General features: G+C 38.7%; 2 protein-coding genes across 3 annotated transcripts in view; one reads left to right on the top strand and one right to left on the bottom strand.

The window, feature by feature from the left end:
- Positions 1–7379, top strand: part of LOC145495481 (uncharacterized) — a 38891-nt gene extending 31512 nt beyond the window's left edge. The window contains exons 10-16 of one of the 2 annotated variants that reach the window (XM_081475109.1): positions 1181–1488; positions 2502–2644; positions 2739–2824; positions 3409–3618; positions 4746–5053; positions 5883–6019; positions 6492–7379. In XM_081475109.1, the coding sequence (XP_081331235.1) occupies positions 1181–1488; positions 2502–2644; positions 2739–2824; positions 3409–3618; positions 4746–5053; positions 5883–6019; positions 6492–6606 (1307 nt within the window). In that variant the 3' untranslated portion in view covers positions 6607–7379. The remainder of the gene's footprint in view (positions 1–1180; positions 1489–2501; positions 2645–2738; positions 2825–3408; positions 3619–4745; positions 5054–5882; positions 6020–6491) is intronic. The other variant, XM_081475107.1, reaches the window with a different exon arrangement.
- Positions 7380–9199: 1820 nt separating this feature from the next.
- Positions 9200–16773, bottom strand: LOC145495545 (enoyl-CoA hydratase domain-containing protein 3, mitochondrial-like). The gene is made up of 9 exons (XM_081475185.1): positions 16304–16773; positions 14892–14998; positions 14418–14550; positions 13969–14040; positions 13550–13583; positions 11571–11655; positions 10951–11060; positions 10168–10333; positions 9200–9998 (listed from the first exon to the last, which is right to left on the bottom strand). Exons 1-9 carry the CDS (start codon positions 16355–16357, stop codon positions 9884–9886), a joined length of 876 nt encoding a protein of 291 aa, XP_081331311.1. The 5' UTR covers positions 16358–16773; the 3' UTR covers positions 9200–9883.
- Between the last annotated feature and the right edge of the window lie 2003 nt (positions 16774–18776).

The following is an 18776-nucleotide window of genomic DNA, read 5'->3' as shown; positions in this document are numbered from 1 at the left end:
CAGGACTACGACTATACCACTTGCTTGCGTAAGTTGTTTTACTCTCACAACAAATCAGGGGCTCAGATGTCAAAGGCTAAAAATAAGACACAATCAGTTATTATCATCATCCAAAATGACGAGAAAAAATTTTCGCCATGTGGTCTTTATAGTTTAGATAAAAGTAAAGATGGAGTTCTGACTGAAACAGAGCATCAGCTGTTAACTTTAATTTGACAAGCTAACACTGTACATAGTTTTCACTACAGTCGCCATTATTGCCAGAGAGAAGTGTGTTTTTTTATAAGTTCTGTTCGCAATCTAATCCCTCCTAGAGCTTTCTAAGGATAGGCACTGCGAAAGTGATTAAAACCCAGCAATCCAATATGAAAGGCATAAGATGCGCCGCCTGAACAAAGAGAAATTGATGAAATACACTAACCTTTACCGAAAGACCGATATTGTTTCTGTAACGAACAGGATTAAAACTGTAACACTACCTTTTGTAAGTTCGTTTGTGCAAAAATTTTTGCCAGAGAAAAGAGTGGCTCTTTGATGAGGCAAATTATCACACTTTTCCGCTAGAACAGAAAAGCACATCGTTGAAAATTAATCAATTAGTTCATTTTACCCTGGCTGACTAAAATCTTTTGGGGGAAAAATAAGCCCCAGTTTTCAGGCTTTGGAATCAGAAATCTCCTCTGGTTAAACATTTATGTAAAATATAGCAAAAAATGTACAAGACAAGTTTTGAGCTCTTTTTGAGGTAGGGAAAAATTCATATTTTTTTAGTTTGCAAAAAACTGATTTTTTTTTTTTTTTTTAAGATTTTATGCTATTTTGCATAGATGTTTAATCAGAACAAATTTCCAGTTCTTGAAATTTTGAGGTAGTGTCTTGAATTCTTGCCCCAACATGATTTTGTTTTTGTCTCTTAACAACAATTTTTTTCAAAATAAACATTCGAAGATAGAATACTACAGGTCGTTCGAAGGTAAAGAAAGTTTTATCTGATGAATAGAGCACGCAATTTTATCTAAACGTCGACGACGCAAAAACACGTAAAGAGTGAGTAAATCACTGTGAACTGCAAGCACTCCGGCATTAATTAATACGCATAAACTCAAACACCAATACCCCGTTCCCACCCTTGCCGGGGCTTCTTTTGCTGATGCATTAAAGCTTCCTTTCTCAATTTTAGCTGACGCATTTGGATGTCGAATCGAGGTTTCTTCTAATACAGCTCTTGGCAAACCACAGTATAACAATCAACCGCCCCGGCAAATCTACAGCTGTACGCCTGGCAGCAGCTCCACACAGTACGAAGTGCACGTACTGGCTGTGTACGAGGTTATTAACACACGTCCCCCATCAGCCGGTGATGCTGCGGTCAAGATTGTCAGCGGCGGCCAGTCAGGCCGACCTATTGTACTCGTGTTTGTCAGCTACGAACCTGTTAACTGGATTCTTAATATTCCATCTGGCATTGCCATCAGTAGAGTCATCTTGGTGAGTACAGTATACAGCGGGAACTAAAACTAACGAATCATCGGCGATGTGATAAATTAGAGACTTAAGACAGCAAGTAGTTATGACAGTTGCAAAGAATACGAGATAATATTTATTAACAAACTAACCGGGTTTGTACTTCTCTGTAGTACACGTTCAGAATTTGCAGCTGAATCATCAATCAAATTCGAGAAAATAAAAGTCATACCTTTTATAACTGACTGGAAGAAAAGAATGTTTAGACGAAGTTGTTAGACTAGAATTTTATAAAAATAACTGAGATACTACGCGCGCGCTCATTGGTCGATAGCTGTGTTTAGATGAGAGTATGTAAACATGTATGAAATTATGAAAGTATGAAATTTCTGATTCGGGCTTATTTTTGAGAAATATTTTATAAAAGCAGTAGAGCACATTTTCTTCGTGTTCACATTGCGTCATCTAATTATAGACACTTGGTGGGGTTGCGAGAACTCTTAAACGTTATGCAAACCCTCGACTGCATGCGTCTCAGGCTTGAGTAACTGTCTCGAATTCTTCGAACTCCCCTCGTGTTTAGATGAGGCCATGAAGACAAAAGAAAAGTGCTTTATTGCTTTTATAAAATATTTCTCAAAACTAAGCGCGAATCAGAAACTTCATAACCATATTTACATATTCTCATCAAAACACATCTATCGACTAATGAGAGCGCGCTTAATAGCTCAGTTATGTTATAAATTCTAGTCTAAAACCTACGTCTAAACAATTTTTTTCTTCCAGTCACTGAAGCAGTGGGAACGTGTGCGTGCAGCGTTCATGATTGCAGATCATTAGTGCATATTTTATAGCGAGAAGTTTAATCCAGTAGATATTCTATACTGAGGAAACAAAACTAATATCGCGCATCAGGTACCGAAGCAAGTTCAAAAATATACTAAAATTAAGTGAATTTTCAATAGACTTTTAATCCTTAATAAAACCACAGAATCATCTTAGTCAGGTCTAAATAAAGAATTTTGCTCAATTTTTAGGTTGCTTATTACATAGATGAAAGTTCTGTTAGCGGAGATGTGAACCAAGTGCAAGTAATTGAAAAACAAGGAACTCGTTCCTCGCAATGGAGCATGGGATATGGTAAAGATACAGGCGGAGGTGATACAGTAGGACTTCTGAGGTAAGTGAACAGAAAGTGTAGGTCATAAAATTATATAGTTATTGAGTACATATTTACATGTGTATACTTATCTGCATTTTTCTTTCTTCTGTAGAGAAGTGCACAACAGGTTTGGTGTAGTGACATCATTCACCGGCACTTACAAAGCAGATAAATGGTCACTGACGTTATCTTCACAAGGTGCGCCAATTCGTTTGTTATTGCCGACCTGAAATTTCATAGTATGGACATAAATAGTTAATAGAGGGGAATAGCTATCAGACCTGACCCAGTTCTTTGTTGTATGTCTTTTTGGTATTAACTGTCCACAAAGCACAATAATCATTTACTACTGACTCGGAAATAAACATGATATAAACGTTTTTATTACGTAATTCATGCGAAGTCCGTGAGCGCAAAACAAAAGATTGTGCATGGTCGCGGACCTTCCGACATAAATCCTGGCATCTTTGTTTGCACATTTTGATGTTTGCCGGGTTCATAACCAGTCTCCTCAATCAACAATGGTATGGATCAATTAAAATAAATAAATAAATGAATAAAAAATTAAGAACCGTACGTAGCCTGTAGAGAAAATGTTTGGAAGCGTTCTCTAGCTATGTACTTTGACTAGACAAGTTCACCTCAAGGCGGTGACACTCATAACATGATTAAAAATTATTGGCCGCTACCTTCGATTTTAGGATGTATTGTATCGCCCTTAGTTGTATAATGTCATTATTTAACATGTATAAGTTGACAGGTTCTTTTATTTTGACTTCAAGGACTTGGATTCACCACCACCGTAGTCACTACCCCAGCTACTACCACCCCACCTCCACCAATACCCACCACCACACCCAAACCAACTTTTCAACGACAGAAATGTTACTCCGGATCCAACTCTTGTCCTGGAAGTTCTAAAATGAAGTCTGTCTGTAAAGACGGATACTGCGTGTGCACTGGACAAGATTACAACTACCATACTTGCTTACGTAAGTTGTTTTTAATGCCCACGACAAATCAGGTGTTGCTTGTAATGTATGCGCTTCGGTTCCCGCCTTCAATAATTATGTGCGCCTCGTTTTGTTGTGTGTTTACAGGACCGCCATTTTTGAATGTTGTAGTTTTTGAGATATGTTACAGAAAAGTAAAGGTTTAATTGCAAGAATACTTTACACTGATCAGAGGCAACATAACGTGCATCGGTCAATAAGACATTTTCATGTACTGTCATCCAAAGACTAGTGGAAATGACATGAAAAGTAGCAATTGAGTTCCAATTTAAAAAGAACATTGATCGACTATCAATTCTGGCAAGGTCATCGAATTGCGGTTACGTTTTGAAACAGATGAAGTGGGTTATTTGGGATGTTGCAAGGAAACAAGGGTTTCTTATGCATATGAGTGCTGGTTTGGGATCTGGCACTTTTCCGAGAGCTTTTTAAGGTCAGGCTCTCGGCAAACTTACTAAACTGAGCAACCCAGGTTAAAAAGCATGTTATATACATCTCCTGAAAATAGAGTTTAATTAATGAAAAATGTAAGAGTATAAAAGCTAACAAGTAACGCGTAATTTTTGTTAAATCACGTAAAAAGTGAAGTTAAGCTCATTACTTGCATATAATTTCGGACGTTGAATTTTCGGACACTTTTATTATCATTTCGCACAAATTTCAGACAAGATTTTCCGAAATTTTGCTAAAACATAATTAACGCAAATTTACGCCCACAAAACACGTTTTAGACTGAACCAACATCTGTGAAAATTAAAGTTTTACTGCGTCCTCAAGGTTTTACACACGCATCGACGAGAACTTAAAAAAATTCTGTCAAGCCGTTGCGCATCTCAAGCAGTGTCTTAATTAACTAGGGTTTTCTCAAAAAAGGAAACTAGCGGCTTTGGAGCTATTTCAAAGTTTTATACTGTACTGTAAATATTTCGGCACTTAAAAATTTCGGTCATTTTCATTTCCGGACACTTTTGTCTGAAATTAGAATCGTCCGAAATTTTTTGCAAGTACTGTACCACTGTCCCCTTTTTAGGCTTTCATACGTGTTTCCTTGATAGATATATATATATATTCTTGATGCATCAATATAGCAACTTTCTTATTTTCAGCTGATGCATATGAATGCAGAATCGTTGCGAATAATGCTAAACCTCTCGCCAAAGCACAGTACAACAAGCAGCGCCCCCAGACAACCTACAGCTGTAAGCCTAAGTTCTGCTCCCCAGAGTACGAAGTCCATGTACTGTCTTTGTACGAAGTTATAAACACAAGTCCTCCATCCGCCGGTAACGCTACCGTCAAAATTGTCATCCGTGCAAGCCTAAACAGACCTATTATACTAGTGCTTGGAAGTTATGAGCCTGTTAACTGGATTCTTAATTTACCACCTGGCATCGTCATCCGTAAGGTCATATTGGTGAGTACCAAGAGATCTCTTGTGAGTACGCGATAGCCAAAACGTGTCAAGGAAATCATGTAAGCTTATTCCATGACATTCCAGACCTATCGACAGGTCCGAGCATTTTCTTCAAATACGGACGTGGTGTAACATGTTGCTGCAGGCTGTTAACCTTCCAATGATTGACTATGCAGCACATGGAGTATGTCCGTTCAGTTATGTAGATAAATTTGTCACCCTTACTTCATAAGGACTTTTTCTCAGACTGAGTTGTATCGGCTAAACCAGCGTACGGTTAGGAACAGACAGGTAACGTTCGCTCACATAAGTTACGGATAACTTTCTTTAAAACACAAAACCATTCTTACTGTTTCAGTGCATGCAGTTTTGAATGCCATTTAATTAGTGGGAATGTTTAACAATTATCTTGCCCGCGAGTCGCCAGAAATATCACCGAATATTTAGTCTACCAAGCCGTAGGCCCACTGGAATAAAATCAGAAGATATTCTTCAGGATTGCAAAGATAATTACTTTTGATAATTATTCAACAACGTAAAGAACATTTACAATGGAATATTTGAACAGTGGATATGCGGCCGGAGCCTTGCAAGACGTCGAAAGGGAGGTTAAAAAGCCCCATGAATACGGCCGACCCGTCACTGATGTGCCCAGATGTTTGTGGCCTGTTTGTGGACGGGACGGCTATCCATTGTATTTGGTGATCCACCCATCCTTAGAACGGAGGTTGCACCAAATTCAGAATGTCATTTACATTTTCCACCGGCATTGTCGATTAAATCTAACAAATTCTTCTTCAATCCTCCAAATGAAATTTGTCTTTTGTAGGTTTCTTATTACGTGGATCAAAGTTCCGTGAGTGGAGATCCGATGAGGCAAGTAAAATCAGTTGAAAGACACAGTTGGCAGTGGGGTATGGGATACGGCACTGATTCTGGTGGAGGAGATACAGTAGCACTTTTGAAGTAAGTTTGGTTAAGTGTCCATATCTAATCAATTCTCTCCTCCTGAGAGGTTCCAAGCGTTCGTTGTAGAAAGCCGCTGTGGGTGGTGAGTGCAGGTGCCAAGTCGATTCGTTCAGCGATTTTTCCCCACTCAAAAAAAAAACACCTTTGAGCCTCCGCAGAGGAAAGAGTCCAATCAACCATTCGAGCTTAAAGTTTTCATCTTGAAACCCGAAGGGTCAGGGATTCAAGTACCCTTTTGGCCATGAAGTTAGAGTCGTTTCACAGAACATTGACTCGAGTTCAACTCCACTATTACTAAATAGCCAAATGGTACTGCTATTAATCTTGTTACGTTTATGCTTTTGTTTGCCAATTCTTCCCTGGAAAATTATTTGTGCACAATATTGCATGAAACAGACGTTATTATAGAAACTCTTGTACATGTCTGAGGTGACATGAAATTAATTTGTTTCTTTGTGTTTGTTTGTAGGCAACTGCACAACAGTTATGGTGTAGTGACGTCATTTACAGGCACTTATAAGGCAGACGAATGGTGGCTGCCGTTGCAGGGATATGCATCTCATGCAGTTCCTTCTAATGACTGACACCTCCCCAGTCGGTCTCCTTCCCGACATCACGGCAGCCATATTTGTGTACCAAAACAATGAAACGGCGGCCATGTTAGTGTACCAAACCAATCCTGTGGGAGTTAAACTCTTTTTTTATGTAAACACTTTTTTTCAAACTAATAAATTTGCATGGCTGCTCGCCACGTGAGTGAAAACGCCCTAGATTAAGTTAAAGCCGTATTTTCTCACACGAGACTGCTAGGAACGAGTCAGTTTTTGCGTCACGTGTCCCTCGCATGGATGAAATTGAAAGACACCTGCAGAAGCACCCCAAGTTTGACGACATTGTCATTATTTAATTGAGAATAACGAGTACATCCCGTCAAGTGCAAAGTCTGGAGAGCGACAAGGATTAAGGATTAATAATTTTACATGAAGTATCATTTCGTCGAGGCTCTTTAGACGCCAAGGTTAGTTTAGAAAGGATAACTTCTTTAGGCTTTTCATCTAGTTTCTCGATTTTCAGTTTAATTCAACTAGATTTAAATTAATGGTTATTAATTTCATCTCGTCAAGTGCAAAGTCTGGAGAGCTTTTATAAAGCGACAAGGATTAAGCGATAATGTTACATGAAGTATCATTTCGTCGAGGTAGTCCAAGCTTCTTTTTACAAGCCAAGGTTAGTTTAGAAAGGATAGCTTCTTAAGGCTTTTCATCTGGTTTCTCAATTTTTGTAATTAAACTTGCTGTAAATTACCGGTAATTATACTTTATGAATAAGAATTGTCAAGCTTGGTTTGAAAACCAATAAAAACTCTTTTAAAAAATCTATTTTCTCAAAAAGAACGGCGAGAATCGCCATCCTTCCAAATTTCCTTTGTAATTTCTTTTCGTTTTTCTCGTATCAACTTGTCTCCCATTGAATAACCCCACAAAATCATCCCCAAGTTGGCAACAAAAACTCTATCGATCTTTTGCATGCTGTGAACAGTAACATCCGCGCTAAATTAAGAATATATTTATTTATACATCTACCAGTGTGCAAAAGTTAATTTCAATAGACCATTTCTAAGTTACCTATAGCCTCTGTCTCAAAACGAGTCTTGATGTAAAACCTGTCGTATGAAAATGAGTTTGATTTGCATGAAAATGAACCTGTAGCTGGAGCTAATTTCCATATGAATGGTTTAGAACGAAGACTCATTTTGACACCGGCGTCGACAAAAGTTGAATCGGACCGGACCGGACTGGATCACGGACCGGATCGCGGATTGGATCACGGATCGGATCACAGAAAAAAAAAAAAAAAAAAGTTTTAAAGAAAAAAAACAATCAAATCGTTTATAAGATCATAACAAATAAAAAATAAAAGTAGAAAACTAAAATATGTTAAATACAAATAAGAATCCCGAATTTGAGGCAATGACATGTTAATTACAGAGAATGACAAGAGGTCATTTAAAAAGCCACATAAGCGCCTAATTTAGGACAAATTTAAATTGTAATGAACAGGCAGCTGTAGTTATATTTGAACGTTAGTTGGCTCGAAGCTTGGGTGAACCTCCCATTCTCGCTTTTGAAATTGCTGTTAGTATCAGTAGCTAATTCTCGACTACTTTTTCGTGTCAGATGTGAGTTACAGTTAGCGTTACAGTAAATGAGAAAGTTTACGTACGAAAGCTTAGGGACATGACTTGCTTTAGAGGAGCTACGTCACGATTTGCGCATCTTGAAAAAACTAGCCTAGTTTTTCAAGTTCGTCATTTGCAGTCCTCGTTAATCTTTGCCATCCTTAACGATCCTCATTCCGTTTTGATTTGTTCTTGCCTCTTAAGTGCTTTCTATCCTAGAACACGATCATTTTAGGTTTTATTCCACATAAAGGCAACTCTTTACGACCCTAAAAATGACTCTAAAACTCGTGACGTAACTCCTAAAATGTTGTTTATTCTCGGGTTGCGTTATCGTTCACACTATCGATGTTATTCCTATAATTTTTTGTAAAACAGGTATATTTCCTTGAAATACAAATGGTTTGTTTCATTTTATTCCAGTACGAAATATCGCATTCCAAACTCACATCTTGTAAAAGTATAGACCTGTCTCAGAAACGGACAGGAAATTGTTTGAAATCATCAGGTGTTTAATTTTTTTAGTGTTTTTAGTTTTTGTGTTTCGATTCATACGTTCGTCCTATTATTACCATGCTGACTCGTTTCATGACAGTTTACCTTTGATCAAAGCGAATATACGAAATATCATTTATCTGAACTGCGGAGAAAGCTATGAAGACATGATTGATCATCGCAATCAAAACCCAACAGCCTGAAAAATATTCGTCTGTGACCAGCTCCCAGTTGGCTTGATATTATAAAAGAATAAAGGAATATCACAGCTGAATTAAATAAAACGTTCTGCTCACAGTAGTCACTCTAGTGTAATTTGCTCAACAAAATTTTGAATTTTGAATCTTGAATTTTGAATTTTGAATTTTTTTTCCTTGATCCGATCCGTGATCCGGTCCGGTCCGGTCCGATCCTGGTTTTGTCGACGCCGTTTTGACACAGAGACAAAAGGCCACTCGGAAATGGTCTATTCAGTGCTTATCGTGAAAAACCAAACACCGGGCTTAATTAAAACATATTTATTAATATAGACGTATTTATTATTAATACATTTACCAGCACGCAAAATTAAAGTTAAAAGGTCAAACCTCTTCAAGCGGCCTGTTTTCTACAACGACCAAGAGCAAGTCAAAAGCGACGAGCAAGGATGACCCTTACAATATTTGATTGTTAACCCTAGAGCTGACACGAGAACTAACCCGGTAACCTAAATCTAATTGTCCGCCTAACCCTAAACTAACCCTAAATTGCTGAATACTGAATCCACACTCCATGTCCGTGAGGTAGTATTTCCGGAGCATTTTCACTTATTCTACGGCTCTTCAGAACGACCGCTTCATTCTACCCGTGACAGCTGTTTGAGAGTTTCAACTGCACTCTAAAATTAATAGCAAAGGTACATTTACAGATTAAGATGTAGCGGTGATGAAAGTGTCTTAGAAGCATATAGCCAACCTATTGGAGAGCAGGAACTTCTTTTTGTCCCCGGGCAAAGAGAATAGACAAAGTATTTTATTCCATTTAGTACTCCTGAGAAAATACAAATTTCCTTAGGGCAACTATGGTTTATGGTTTACGGACGCGTCTGCATTCACTGTAACTGTAACGAACTACCATTTTCAATTTCTACTTCTCTGTGAGGCGTCTTGAATCATTTAAAACATTATTCTTAATATAGTTATTGTAAGCTAGCGACAGTCCGTTGTATGTGTCCAGGATGGATTCCTTTTCTGAAGAAATGCATTGATTCCTTCCTGTCCATCGTGTAGTTTCAGATTCTCGACCATTACTGACTCAGCCTCCCTGAGGAATAAAAATCAGTATATTGATCAAAATCAGTATATCCACAGACCCCCACTATGGACCGGGTCAGTGGCACATGGCAGGATCATGCGGGCTGGGGTTAATACTCAGTTAATACTGACAGCTTTACAGTACTTAATGAACCTTTTTGTGTTGATTTGACACTCACACGTAAGCCTCATCACGTCCCTTCACAGTTTGTGAGTAGAAACAGGTCTTCCCCAAGGCTACAACAGGCTGGCTTAAGGAAACAATCTTATTTGCAATTGCATCGACTTCTTGCTCCAGTTTATCCTCTGATACAACCTTGCTGAGGAGGCCATGCTTGAGAGCCTCTGACAAGAAAGAAAAACACGACAAGGTAGGTAAGGTAAAAACTGCATGCAAGCCAAGTGGCCCATCAGGCCACTTGGCTTGCATGTTCATCTCTGGTTTATGTTGCAGTGCTCATCTCTGGTTTACGTAGCATGAAGTGACTAGTAGTATTTCTACTCCCCCCTGGAAGGGATGCTAGTCCAACACAGGGTTACCCCCAACATTAAATTCGCCAGTGCTCATTTATACACCTGGGTGGAGAGAGGCACTGTGAGACTAAAGTGTCTTGCCCAAGAACACAACACAATGTCCCCTGCCAGGGCTCAAACGCGACCGCTCAATCCTGAGGCAAGCGCACTAAACATGAGGCCACTGTGGCTCCACAAAACACAACAAGAGGAATCATTAATTTTGTTAAAGAGCAAAATTTATGAATAGGGTTAAGTGTATTTACTTTGAGTGAGCATAACTGATGCTATTTGTTTAACTTGTTTAAATGGCAATTCTATTTGCACCAGTCCATTTAGCCTGGACCAAACAATTAGTTAATACCTTTTCAGTTTTTTTTTTTTCTTTTAATACCAACATTGCTACAATGAGATTTTCATGCCATGAAATGTGAGTCGGGATTGATTACCTTCTGCACTGATGGGACTGCCAGTAAATAACATTTCTAATGCAACTTTTCTTGGTACTGCTCGAGCCAGTGCAACTCCAGGAGTTGAACAAAAGAGGCCAATATTAACTCTGGTAAACAAAAATTAATAACAAACGCTTTGAATAACACACAACGTTGTACCTGGACCAGCCTGTTCTAAGTGTTCTTTTGGTCTGAGCAGCACAAAAAGCGGCAAGAGCAAAACAAACTGTTCAGAATTGCAGAGGACCCTAAATTTTTTCTTCCATGTGAAATCTCATTCCAAATGTCATGACATTCTGCCGTAGTAACCCTAGGCAGCAATGCAGGCATCTTATCTATAGGGAGTGCAAGCTACCGTTCTGACCTCCCAATCATTTACCAAGCTGCCATTTTTGATCTAGGGTGAGTGGGAATGGGGTGGGGTAGGGGAATTATTATTATTTCTTATTATTTCTTCTCCACCTCCTCCTTCCTCTACTACCCTCCCACTTTGTAGAAATTCCCTTCTCTCCCAAACCTTCCTCTGCTTCAAAAATTCAAGATGGCAACCAAGCATTTCGCAAATAGAAGTACTGAGCTCCAGCTAAATTAATACACACGCACTGCACTGCACTAACCCTGGAGTAGCAAACTGTGACTTGGTGGAAGCTACTGCAATATCACAACTAGCCACCAGTTGACATCCTGCAGCAGTCGCAAGTCCTACATGTGTAAAGAATTGATAGACGAGTTTTGTTTTGATTTATTTACTTAATACTACACATAAGAAATGAGCACCTAAAATTGCCTTCGAAATTTCAGAAGATCAGAGGAGACTAAGCTGTCGAGAAAGAAGAGATTGGGTACGTAGTATAACATAACATCCCATGTTAAAGCCCCCTCGTTATAGCACCACCCCCCTCCCGGATATAAGCTCTTCTGTTTGGTAACAAAGATATTATTCTGGATATAAGCCCATCTAATGTTTAAGTGCGTTTCTTTTAAGTTTCTTTACAAACATCAAAATTTTTAAATTAACCGAAAGTTATAGGCTACTAGGGCAATAAGGTATAAATAATAGGGTAAGTAGGGTAACAGCCCTAAATGTAATGGTATGTTAGCTTTAATTTGTTTCTCGTATACGTTTTAAGTTGTTGTTCCACAACATTTTTTTCATTCCGCTTAATATATACTCCCCCCCCCCTCCCCGGGTATAAACTTCCCCCATTTATAAGCCCACCCAAAACCCCTCATGAAGTCAGGGCTCGAGACTAACGGTAGCCAACTAGCCACAGACTAGTGAAATTCCATTTTGGCTAGTTTTTTTTTGCACTTCACTAGCCATTTTGGCTAGTGAAAATGAAAATTTGTGAGCACTGGAGGCCCAGAAGAAACCAATTAAAAATTAATTTCAAATTTTTCACAAAATGAAATCCAGTCAAAGCGTGCAGAATTTAAAACATCGGCTGTAATAAATATCATATATAATTTATTGGCCCAAACAAGAACTTTAAATTACTAAAATGCGAAAGAATGATTGATTTTTTTGTTTGTTTTTTACCCTAATACATGTAAAAAGCAACAAACGGCAAACAAAATGCCAGCCACTAATGATAAGTCATGTGTGAAATCATGTGGAACTCTAGGGATCGTGTTTCATGCACGCAGCATCTGGAGGTCGCGTATGCTTTCAAACAATTAAAAAATTCGCAGTTGTTCAAAAATTTGAATGATGCCTAATAGATAACATCAATGCCTATGTTTGCAACTTGTACATAAAGTTAAGATGGAACGAATTGTTGTGTTCATGAGAAATCATGAATCGACATTTTGAAAGCAAGGAATGTTTTTCGGTGGCGAGTTGTGAAGTTCTGTGGGAATTTCTCACGGAAGCGGAAACTTCGGTTTTCATTGTTGAGCGACGCCTAATATTAATTATAACAGCGATGCCTGTGTTTGCAAATGTGTACATCTGGCTAGTGAAAAATTTGTTTGGGCTAGTGAATCAAACCTGTCACTAGCCACTGGGCTAGCAAGCTGAAAAGTTAGTCTCGATCCCTGTGAAGTTACATGTATATAAGTCCAGTGCTTTAATGTGGGATTTTATGGCACTTTAATCAGTCAGGAAATCAGTGCAACTTGTACATATCTGGTAGGTTGACTCAGGTCAGTTGGTTACATATAAGGACAAGTGTCCTTTCAAATTCTATTTTGATGGACATTATACCAATTTGGTCCGATAAAATTAGCATTTGCATGGACAAATACATTGTATACTGATGACTCAATTCATCGTCACACATGAAATGATGCTTAGCAATTCATTATCTGCTGCTCAGACATGATGTCAAGCCATATTTTGTAAAATTAACTAGTCAGACAATAGTAAAAATTTGGCCATGCAAATTCCTGTATTTATTGCTCCTGAGTTAGCGGACAAATTTGCCAGCAGCTGGATCATAGCAGCATCCCTGTAGTCGGCTGGGGGAGAGCCAGGAAGGGGGGGAGGGGAGGGAGAGCCAGGAAGGGGGGGAGGGGGGGTGGGAGGAGGGTAAAAATATATGAGGTACCATATAGCATAAAATGTGGTCATTGCTAGTACATAATGTAATTTTACCATTCACTTGAGCTATAACTGGCACAGGGATATCCTGAAAATTTCAATCAAAATAGTTAAGAGAAGCACTTGTATTTAATAATTATTGTTATTATTTATTCAATAAATAAATTTATAAATGAAAAACTATCACATGTACAGGTTTTTTGCTTCTTTAGAAAGTAATATACGAGATACTGAGTCACAATTTACACAGAGTTGCAGCCCCAACTGAAAGCATTCCAAGTCCCATACACATATTTTCTGTTCTAACTTTTTACTAAATATTATGAATCTTAATATTCATCCATATTGCATGCATATACTTTGTCTTGACTTCTGACTATCTCTACTTAAAATAATCAACTCGTGAAATTAGTGCAATAAATTAAATATTGTTAGTACTTAAATAGTCAGGTTATTTAAATAACACAATTTACCTGCACAAGTTTCATAACCTCTGTACAATGATGAAATACTTTAGTATGGTATTCTGTTCCATCCTCCTCAGTCTGCAAAAGATAAATTGTGGCTGTATCACCCTTGCTTGCAAAATTATACTTATCAGATAGTGTAACCACATTTGAGTGATGGTCGCAATTCTCAAATACGAGTGATGTTAAACCAGGGGTTTCACTATATAAGATTTTCAGCAAGAAGGAACTTTCCTCCATGTGGTCGAAGTAGGCAGGTAAAATCGCCCTCACAGCTTCCAAATTTTCCTGGTGCATAGCCCTAAATAATAAAACAGCTTGGCAACTCAACTGTACCTGAATATATGCTGACTCATAAACAACTTTAGCTCATAATCTAGTATCATAAGAGGTAAGTTGCTTTGTGTCACAACCAAATTACTAACAACTACATGTATAAGTACTAGCTGCCTTACCAGTTCTTTAAGGTCATGCCCAGAGGAAAAAACTCCTCCATTAGCAGACAAGATGATTACTCTTAAATCACAGTCAACATTGTGAAGCAAGTTTGACCTGATTGCTGTTAGCATTGACAAAGAAAGGGCATTCCTGAAAAACAAAAGGCTGGATTTAACAAGCATTAGATTTTAATTAATGGTTTTTTTTTTCCTCCTTTTCCTTTACTTGGATGTAACTTGCAAAGCACGAAAATCTTAATATATCATTGATTTTTCTGAAAGACTGTAAAACATTTGCCACTCTATATGAAGTGTTTTAATTTGCCTTCATAATAAGCATAACAATTTATCAAAAGCATCATTTACAATCAAGGGTGTAGAGGATTAACAAGTCCTTTCTCACTAAGCACGCAGTCTCAGTCTTTGCTGAGCAAAAATTAAAATTAGCACCCAGCAGGCTGTTAAATATTATTAATTTATCGCAATTTTTACCTTTTCTTGGGATTGTTCAGCACAATTCTCCTGATGCCATTTTCTTGGGTACAGATAGTAAGGCCTTCATCTCCTTCTTTTCCTTGACTCAGAAATCGACTGCATAGCTGAAGGGAGCCGTACAAAAGTTATTATTATAGCAGATCTAAACACCATACATTTGATGTGTATAACCCAAGGGGAGGGGAGTACTCCCTCATATGGGCTATATAGACCTGTGCATGTGGTCCCATAGGGTATGGTATTCAGCTGTTTTAGTCATAAATAGGGTATTGATTTTGGCCATTTTGGACTCAAGTAGAGCATGCATGGTTGTTACACTCTAGTCTTAAATTTGGAATGTTTTTAAGAAGAAGCTACTTTTTCATCATTATCGATAAGACATATCTGAAATAGGGTATTGATTTAAGGGTCAGGTCTTAAATTATGGAGCGTCAAATTTTTGGTCAGCTCATAAATTATAGGGTAGGGAAAATCACAGGTTTTGATCTTAAATAAGGTAAAGGTTTTGGGAAGTGGGCCGCACACTCCCACCCAATTTTTCTGGGAGTACCCCCAGGGTATATAACATTATCCATAACCAATGCAAGGTAATCCCTAATAATAACATGATAAGAATATGCTGCTGGTTGGGATCACATTTTGATTAGTGGATTCACAGACAAAAGCCCAGAGGGGGGACTCCAATATGAAAAGACGGTGGAAAAGATTTGTTATGCACACTGGATAATTTGATAATTTTCAAATGCTCCCCTCCCACCCCCTCCCTAGCAAAAGCTCACCTAAGACCCCTACCCTTCCTCTTTGGAGCAGGGCAAGGGGAAGGAGAAGCCAATAACACACATTAGTATATGCTAGCTCCATGAGCGGGAAAGATGAACCAAATCCTGCGTTGTGATTGGCTACCCAAGCAGGCAATACGGTACTGTTGTGCCCACCCGGGATTACGCACTGTGTCCTACAAGAAAAAATTTCCCAACTCCATGTCATAAATCCTTTATTGACCAAGCTTGTTAGGTCAAGATGGCTGGATACTAGCCAAGCTCTTTTTGCAAAAAGGAAAAAGAAAAAGAAAAAAAGAACGAGTCCAATATCCAGCCAAGTTGACGGAACAAGATTGGTCAGTAACCCATACGTATATGTCTAGAAGTATGATGGTTAAAGGTTTCTTGAAAAAGACTTCCTTCGATGTTCGCTAAAAACTTAAGAGAAGAAAACTGAAGAAGAGGAGTGAGTGGAGGTGGCACGGGGGACGGAACATGTTAGACGTTTGGTTCAAGCCAACTAGGATCGGGTACGCAAATAGGCAACATTCTCGATCGGAAATCATGTTAAATGAAATTTTATTCTAAAAAGAAAAACTAAGACACTAGCTATTTTTATGGAATGAAGACAAATGTGGATGTAATTACCTGAGCCGATGGAGTTCTTTTGCTGTAAACTCGTCTGCACAAACTCTGCAACATCTTCGTGTAAATTTTTATAATGTACGCTGTGTACGCGCCATAAACTTTCCATCCTGAATGTTCTCCTACCCAGTTTCCCAGCGCGTCAATTTGAACTGCTTTTTCACATGCGCCAAACAACCAGTCACGGGCACTTGCTCACCGGGCCCCTCCACGTGTACACCCGATTTCTCCAGAGTTTCAACACAGTATTGAAGAGGGGAGGGGGAGACAGCAACGCATTTTGAAAAGGATAGCAGTGCTTTTCCAAACTCCGTTTTTAAAACACAGATAATTCATGCTATGACACAAGTGTTCTCCACCATTGTAGATCCATCATCTTATTTGCACTTTACAACCACCTGAAAGCGTCGAAAGTTGGAATCACGCAAAACTACCTGACTAGGTGGTTAGTTATCGAACTGATAAAATAAAGATTCAAATAGCATAAGTTTCAAACAGCCTCCTTCGATTGTGACGTACATCGGAAGAAGGCCTTTTTTTTTCTGGCTCACAGATGGAAGGCTTTTTGTATCTTTGATAAAAAGCGTCCAAAAGATCTGTTTTAAAATTTCATGTGGACAGCTAAGAACCAGTTAAGCACTTACATTTTATTCTTTCGTCGCATACGTTTGATCATATTTTCAAGAGGATGGCAAAGGTGGGGTACCAATCACGTATCACGCTGAATTTTTCTATTAAATCAAGCATCACGGAGAATTTTTTTCGCCAATCACGCGTCACGTAAAAAGAAGTAAGTACATCGTCAATTTTACTTTCTCGACCCTTAAAGCGTCGTTAAAAGAAGAACTCTCCCGATTCAACCACAAAAATGCATCGGCAAATATGTGACCTCTCACGCGAAAGGGCAGTTCAAATTCATCGACAACGTCTACCGTCTACGAATGCCTACGAGCAAAAACAACCTCCGGTGCCTCGCCGCCTAAAGCATCACAATTTTCAATGTTATTCCACCAGATATCATTGTCTCCGCAACATTTAGATTTGAGGTCAATTAAGTGGCGAGATCCTCGAGAACTGGAAGCTATGGAAAGAGAAATACTGTAATAATTACCTAGTTTGGAGCGGCAAAGCCCCGAGTATCAACTCGCCATGTTCAAGGACGTTATTGACGACGACGGCTTTCAAGTGTTCAAAGCCTTAAGCTATCCTGAAGAAGAAGATGCAAACGATTGCCGTGTAGTAATGGGGAAGATGAAAAGGTATTGCATCGGCGAAGTAACGAAAACGAGATTAATATTGTTTCAGCAGGAGGGAAAAACTTCCTACCAAAACGCTCGACAACTTAATCGCTGAATTAAAAAGAACCTTGACAAAGAGCTGCAATTTATGTGATTTTTTTTACGGTTTTTACACGATACTCTCATCCGCATTCGATTGGTCTTGGGATAAAACATCATGCAAAGCAAAAAGTAGCCACAAGACCAGTGGGTGCCACAGATTAGCCAGCAAGACCAGTGGGTCCCTCAAATCAACCAGCAAGACCAGTGGTATAGACCAGTGGCTATTGACCCGTAGCTCGCAAGGCCGTCTAATCGTTAATTATTCCAATAACTTCCCCCCGAGAATAAAAGTGGCAACCTGTACGGGAGACCGGGAGATTTGGTCTGTATCTATGAGGCTCCTGGATAATCTGGAAGCGTTTTCAACTTCTGTAAGTGAACAGGCTCCCCACGAGCGCGAAAAACATAAAATAGGGCGAAACGTACGGCGTTCAGACCTTTTATACGGTAGCCGGATTCGGATATGGTATGTCATATTCTCTTGGTCTGATGCACTGCCAAAAATGATCGGTCGACAAAATGGACAAAAATAACACTGAAGCTCATAGTCCTTTAATGCAAAGTTTAACTATTTTCAATTTGGCTTAGTATAGGTAATCATACGATTTCGAGTTCACTTTGGAATTAATTTGCACGAGTGAGTTTTTCAAAAAGCTGAAATTGTACGAGCCGCTTCGGCGAGTGCAATTTCAGCTTTTTGAAAAACTCACAACTGCAAATTAATTCCAGATTGAATGAGAAAAACCGTATGATTACTTATATATTAATAATATACACATGAAAAAATTCGCGTGGAGGAAGTGCCGGAAGATCTTTCAAAGTTTTTCAAAGTTTCCGCACAAAATTCTCGTCACCATTTTAAGTGATATCATTGGCTTAGAAAATTTCCTATTGTATTTCAGCCAATCATAATCCAGAATTTCGATGTGTAATTTGCACTGGTGTTACAATTTTTGCACTGGTATTACACTTGAACTGCACTGCTCTCAGCCAATCAGAATTGAGTAATTTTTTCATGTATATTGTTATTTCTATAATTTATATTACAATTGTTTGGACCTATAGTACCATGAAGATCCACGAAGACCAAAAACATCAGAGGTCAAGAAAAGGAAGAAAAAGACCAGAAAATGGTG

This window comes from Orbicella franksi, chromosome 8 (assembly GCF_964199315.1).
Source record: "Orbicella franksi chromosome 8, jaOrbFran1.1, whole genome shotgun sequence".
Lineage (NCBI taxonomy): Eukaryota > Metazoa > Cnidaria > Anthozoa > Scleractinia > Merulinidae > Orbicella > Orbicella franksi.
This window is presented reverse-complemented; position numbering and strand designations above follow the sequence as displayed.

What these genes read in the sequence shown, in the direction of transcription:
- LOC145495545 (XM_081475185.1), bottom strand. Translation starts at nt 16,357, where the DNA reads ATGTTGCAGAGTTTGTGCAGACGAGTTTACAGCAAAAGAACTCCATCG. An exon ending in AGGTTATGAAACTTGTGCAG is followed by an intron (nt 13,584 to 13,968) that starts GTAAATTGTGTT and finishes TGAAATTTTCAG; the next exon opens with GATATCCCTGTGCCAGTTAT. An exon ending in CAGTCCCATCAGTGCAGAAG is followed by an intron (nt 10,334 to 10,950) that starts GTAATCAATCCC and finishes CTTTCTTGTCAG; the next exon opens with AGGCTCTCAAGCATGGCCTC.